Source organism: Myotis davidii, unplaced genomic scaffold (genome assembly GCF_000327345.1).
Source record: "Myotis davidii unplaced genomic scaffold, ASM32734v1 scaffold17, whole genome shotgun sequence".
Classification (NCBI taxonomy): Eukaryota; Metazoa; Chordata; class Mammalia; order Chiroptera; family Vespertilionidae; genus Myotis; species Myotis davidii.
In genome coordinates this window covers 3,841,110-3,847,580 of record NW_006288624.1, presented here as the reverse complement: position 1 = coordinate 3,847,580, position 6,471 = coordinate 3,841,110, and the positions used below count along the sequence as shown (strand labels likewise).

General features: G+C 48.2%; 1 protein-coding gene across 1 annotated transcript in view; it reads left to right on the top strand.

Annotated features, from left to right (window-relative positions):
* Positions 1-3,868, top strand: part of RAD51B (RAD51 paralog B) — a 516,647-nt gene extending 512,779 nt beyond the window's left edge. Inside the window, exon 11 of the mRNA XM_006760763.1 lies at positions 3,422-3,868. Within this exon, the coding sequence (XP_006760826.1) occupies positions 3,422-3,438 (17 nt within the window). The 3' untranslated portion in view covers positions 3,439-3,868. The remainder of the gene's footprint in view (positions 1-3,421) is intronic.
* Positions 3,869-6,471: the final 2,603 nt, after the last annotated feature.

The window sequence follows — 6,471 nt, the reverse complement described above, 5'->3', positions numbered from 1 at the left end:
GGGGCTTTGAAGAAAGCAGAAAACAAAGAGGTAAAACCATGATTTTTTTAAGAGCTGGAAAGCCATGGCTTCATTTTTCTTGTAAATGCAAGGGTGGATGTTTGATTGCCTTTTAAAGCATATTGGGAGGGACATTAATCTCCTCTGTTTGTTCCCTTGTCACAAAGTTGGGTTAGATTCTTCTGCTCCATTTTCTTAGTCACTGAGCCAACAGGATGATTTATGGAAAAATTCTTTCCCCCCAAATACCACCATCTGAGTTCATCAGATTTCAGTCTGAATCAGTAACCCATCTAAATGTTTTCTGCCTGGTGGACTCAGGGTGACCCAGAAGATTCTCAATCTGATTCCATCTAGGTATGAAGGTGTCTGCCTGGTAAATACCACCCACATACTTGCTACAGACTGGCATTCTCATGGGAGCCTGGGCAGAGAGCCCTGGGAGTCAGTGGAGCAGAGAGAGTGAACTTCTCGCCCAGGGGTCACAGAAAAGAGAACAGAGCAGGCCTGGTGCATCGTCCCCGGGCTGTTGGCGCCACTGCAGCCCAGAAAGCTCATGCAGGCCCAAGCATTTCCCCACAGCTTCTGCCTGCTGCTCAGCGAGGCGCCTCCCAGAGGAAACAAGGAAGGACTCCCGTCTGCCCAGTTCTCTTCTTCCCTTTAAACATTCATTTCACATCCCCTCTCTGTGTGACATCTTCCCACACTGGCCCTCTGCTATGCCCACTCTTTTTTACTCTGGCTGTTAGCCTCAAAGAGAGATATGTTTTGAGTGCATTTCAAATTTGCCTAAATGGCTTCTTGCACACATCATGCCCTAACTTCTTTTTGTCCCTTAACTTCATGTTGTTGCAGTATATCCACCTTGATACACATAAATCATGTTCTTTCACTTTAATTGAGGTAGTCACATCCATTGTTGGAATATGCCAGATGTTGGCCATTCCTTCCTGGATGGAAATTACAATTATTTGTTAATTTAACGAATTCTGTTGCACATGTTTCTTGGTATGCAGGTGTGGGGGTTTCTCTGGGTCTACATCAAAAAGGAGAATGGCTGGTCAGAGGGTGGGTAGTTGTCAATCTGGAGGCCAGGAGCACAGCTAAATTTTGGGAGTTATATTTCTAGGAGCGAGGGAGATGAGTGTGCAGTGACACATCCCTCTTAGAGTCCAGATGTGGAGAGTAGGTAGTACCGACCTTAGGGCTGGGCTTGTTGCATAATGTTGAAATGCAGCATCAATATTTTGTGTTAAAAATGCTGTCGGGATCCTCTTTTTGTAGAGCCTAGAGCAGAGAAACGGGGTATCACAGTCAGCAATGACACCACAGATCAGCACCCCAAAATCTTGGTCCTCTACCCGAAATGGAATCTATCTCAAGCGGAAACTGTAGTGTATGTTTTGCTCTTATGCACCAGCAAGAAAGATATTTGAGCAACAGCTCCTAGTGCTTATAGCACAAAGCAGGGCCTGAATGTGGGCCCAAAATCACAGACTAAACACTTTTTTCTCCCCAAAATGTTTTTTCCTGTCTCCACAATGTTTTAAAACATGGAACAAAATGTTCGTTGGAATAAGGTTCCAGAGCAAAGCTCTATTCCAAGGCCGGGACTATAGTTAGTCTGAACCCACACTCCTTCAGAAGCTGCAAGCCTCTTGGCCATCTTTGCCCAGTCACAATCTGCGTTTGTGAAAATGCCCGGGTAGTAATACCGAGGGATGTTAAATCCGTCCGGGTTGTTCATTTTCTTTGAAAACCTCTTCCAAAAGGACACCGTGTTCTTTCTGGAATACGACGTAAGCTTTATTTCAGTGAGTTCAGGTATTTGTTGAGTCTCTATTGTTTCCAAACCATGGGGGATATGAGGCTGAAAAAAAAAAAGTTTCTTCCTTTTAGTAGCTCAAAATCTAGTTATTTCAAACAAAAATAACTTTGATCAAAGCCAAACTGTGACACATGACACATATTATCAAGGTTGAAAAAATGGAGCATGGAAGGACAGGGGAGACAGGCTCTCACTGGGATGGCTGAGGAAGCTCCCGAGAGCATGTGGGGCTGGAACTGGACGCCACTCCCGGTGCTGATGGAATGGCCTGCAGGGCCTCTCCACCGAGACCAGGTTCTTTTGCCGGCTGAGGACAGATCTGGGGACCCCGGGGAGTGCTGATTAGCACCATGTGACTAATGAATCATGCTGACTAATGTGCTCTGAATGGATTGATTCAACAATAAAAGGAGCACTGAGAGTCAAGAGTTCAGATCCTGAATTTCACCGTGAAGTATAAATCACTTACGCTCAGGACTTCATTCTTTTTGGTCAATTAAAACGTGCTCATGATGAGAATCCAAGGCACCTTGACCAGAAAGTGCACCCGAACTGTAGGGAGAGCAGAAACGCTCCCAGCACACCCAGGACAGGCTTACGCAACCTCAGGTTATTCATAGGACGTGCAGAATCGACCCATCGCATGCTGCTCCCAGCCGTGCGGAACTTTTATTTCCTCGCACGGGCCATGAGAACCGACACAGTGCACGGCGCTCACACCAACTGACAGACAGAGGAGCCTTTGAACAATCTTCCTGTCTACCTACTGGGGCGTCTGTGTTTTTCTACAACAAATGTCGCCACAGAACTAAGAGCTTGCATTGCACACACACAGCTCTTTCTCTCTTTTGACACCTCCCCAGCGAGGCTGCTTGAGAACCTGGCCTTCCGTGTCCAGATGTTTGCTGAATCCCGCAGGCCCCCCAAAGGGCCCGAGTTCCTTTGTTGCTCTCCGAATCATTTCCCACAGAGGCTGACCGATGTCCTGAAGGAGCCCTTCAATAGGGAGGATAAATGGAGGCAGATGAAGACATGACCCCCTGAGGTTCACCCACGTCCACGGTAACAAAGGGGCTGAGGCACAATCTTGTCAGGAGCTGTTTGGTCAGCAGCGTCCCTTCGAGAGGCCGCGTCTCCCCCACGGGGCTGCTTTCAAAGGCTACGATCAGGGTGGAAGTGCTAGGCGTTTGTGAAGGGCCGGGCTGTGCTAGGTGTAGCACAAAACATCTAAATCACGGTCCCCTGCCTTTGTGAGGACTTCCTGGCTGCAGATGGCAGCTGGCTTTCTCAGGGGAAACCTGGGGGGAGAGGAGGAAGCCGAAGAGGGGCTCCAGCTTCTCTGGGTGACCTCTTCCCACCCAGCCCGGGAAGACTCCCCTTTCTCGACAGCCATCAGGCCTGGGCTGCAGGACCCCAACCCACACGTGTGCTGCGGCACAGACAGGTGTGTGTGCGGAGTGGACCGCTGCTGGGGGGAACGCTGCCTCAGGCTGCGAGTGACAAGTTGGTGCATTTCACAACAACAACCTTTTTGTTTGGTTTTTTTCAAACTTTCTTTCTCTCCCTCTTTTTTTCTCTTTTTTTTCCCTTTAGGCCAGCAGAGGCCATAGGGACACTGTGACCTTTGTCTAGAGCTGATGGGGGCGTGATTTGTGAAATGAAACAGGACTGTGCTGCGTGGAAGAAGGAAGCGGAAGCCTGCCTAATGGCGATTAATTAGTTGATTGCTGCTGAGATGGTAACAGATTTGCCCTCACACCACTGCGCCGGCCATCGCAGACCTGGCAGGGAAGGTGAAGACGAAGGAGTCTTTGTTCTGGTCTCTAGATGCATGGGGCTGTGGGCCTTGCCGCTGTGGGATGTCAACAGCCATAATAATAATAATTTGCACTTATATAGCACCTTTCAGCCAAGCACCTCAAAGCGGTTTAACCACATTAATTAATTAAAGCCCACAATCCCCCTGGGGAGAAGAGGAGGAGGACTGACAGGATTTGTAATTACAGGAGGGGACGTTTCCGAATAAAGTATTGTCCACCAAATAAAAAGAGGAGGTGTATAAGAATTGGGATCTCCAAAGAGTAACTGATTCAGAAATGAAATCATGGAAAGATGGAGGGAGGGGGCATCGGCTTGGGGGTCTGTTCTTGTGTCAGAGGGAGGTCGACAGGCTCAGAATTCACTGACAGGTCTGGATCCCACTGAGAAGCGGAACATGTATGGTGTTAGCAGCATTTGGAAGGTCATTAGTGGTGCAACTATTGTGGTGTAAATTCAAGTTTCACTAATAAATTGTGTACAGCCCTGCAGAACAAAGAGTGAGATTCTTGCAGTATTTAATAAAGGATGAAATGATTTCTTTAGATTGAAAGCCCAAAGCTGGGCCAGTCAATTAGCAAATAAATCAATTGGTGACCCATAGGATAATTTAGTCATTTCTAGCACAACACCAAGCCGACCCCCTCCTCCTGCCATAGGCTTCCCACCAAAGCTTCAAGACGGGTTCAGGGCAAGGCCTGGGGCTCCGGCCCCTTCAAATCTTGCCCGCCTTTGGCATTGGAACCTCTCTCACCCACGTGGGTAGTGACCCTGAGCTGTCTTCTCTATGATCACTTTGTACCTGCTCCCCCTCCAGGGGTGTTTTAGTGCCAAAGAGGCTACAATCAAGTCTTATCCTGTCTCTTGTCTCCTAGGGGTGCCCAACAGAGTGCTGCGGGCAAAGCAGGTGGACTGGCCAGGAATGGCTGAACAACTAAGTCCTTACCAGCTCGTATCTATTGAGCCCATACCAAGTGCTAAGGGGAAGCTCAGAGGCAATAGGCTATGAACCCCATCCCTGTAACTCTGTTACAAGGAATGGGAAAGACTCACATACTACTAACAATAACGTAAAACAATAAAGTCAAATGACATGATGGATGCACGTTCAAGCCTCATGCTGCAAGGGCAGAAGAGGGATCATGGAAGGTATTCCTGGGGAGGAGCAAGGGGCACCCTGGGCTCTGGCTGGTGAGAGTGGTGTGGGCAGACCCGGCAGAAGAGGGCGAGGCTAACTTTCCAGACTGTGGCCCTTAGCCTCCCTCTGAGTGAGGTGCATTCTGAGAACTTGGGGTCTTCGACAGAACACTTGGGAAAACCAAGCTGCGTTTTTGCAGCTGATTAAATGTAAATTTCCCACGAATTCTTATTACATGAATTGGCCTATTTCGAACATCAAGGGAGTATTTAAGAAATTCGGAAAGATGTTTTGTTCTCTGTAACTATTAATTCAGTCTCTCTCCACTTTCACTGTTCACCAAGTAAGAAAAGCCAAACATTTCACACATAAAAACACTCAAAGGTGTCTGAAAAAGGTACAAGGGAAACACTTCTCCATCACATGTGTCAGAGATTAAATGGCTTCCTCCTGGAGACTTTTGTTTTGACCCCTGTACACACTAAGACAGTGCTCTACACCCAGCAATTAACGAGCCAGTCCCCACATCCTCCCGCTCCAGGGCCCACCAGGGCAGCTCACCACGAACCACAGTGCCAGGACGACCGCCGCAGTCTTTGCCTCACGCCAGTATTTATGGAGTGCGCTGCATGTCTGACACACGCCATACGTGCCTAAGCGTACACTCTCTCCTAATAGTCTGACAGGGTAGGACTTCTTTCATCCCTCTTTCCAGATGAGGAACAAGGCAAGAAGCGTTCAGTCTCTTACGAGAAAGTGATAGAACGTGGATTTGAACCCAGGCAGACTTGCTCCTTCCTTTCTCCCCCCTCACCAACCCCTGTCATATTTCTGTTCATATCTATTACAACCTCTCTTGGCCATCCTCAATCCACTCAAGGGCTCAGCACAATATTATACACATAGCAGGAACTCGAATATTTTCCAGGTAAAAGAATCGCTAGAGTAGTGGCTAAAAAGCCTGGGCTGTGGTGCTGAGAATAAGGTAGAGGCCCCATCACCACCTCCTTCTCCTTTCTCCGTTATTAAAGATTAGGGCTCATGGGCAGGAAGGTTTCCCCAAGGAATGTTCACAAGAAAGAAGGCACAGGCCGTATTCATGAGCTGGAAATCTGCCAAGCTGGTACCACCCATGAGATGCTAGTGAAGCATCTTGAGCTGTTAATTACTTTCATCGAACTCGGATGCGATGTGGAGCTTTTTTCCTGGGGGGAGTGTACATGTGCATACTGGCATGTAGACGAAGTCCGACTTTGTCTCCCTGTCTGTGCCGGCATCCTAGCTGCTCCCTGGCTATGCCGTGATCCTGGTGAGGCATCAGGAGTGTATTTCTGGAAGCATCAGAGCGAGCATTTCTGGATTAATCCAGAGGAGCTGAACTCTTCGCACAGTGTCTGCTATGTTGTATGTTGTGAGCAACATTACTGCTCTGAGACAAGTTCGTCTGGCCAGAGGAGATGGGGAATGAGGATTAAGTAATGGGGGAGAGGGAATGAAGACAAAAGGAGTGCAAAATATCAGATTCTGACCTAAAACCGTGGTGGTCTTAAAGCTACTTGGCAGTTTTTCCCCCGCTTGGCAGTGTCTTCCCAACCCGCCCCACCCCCGTGCTTCGGTTTTAATGTCGTCACCATCACTTTTGTCCCATGGCTGTGACGGGACGTTCTTTATTCAGTTACAGAATTCA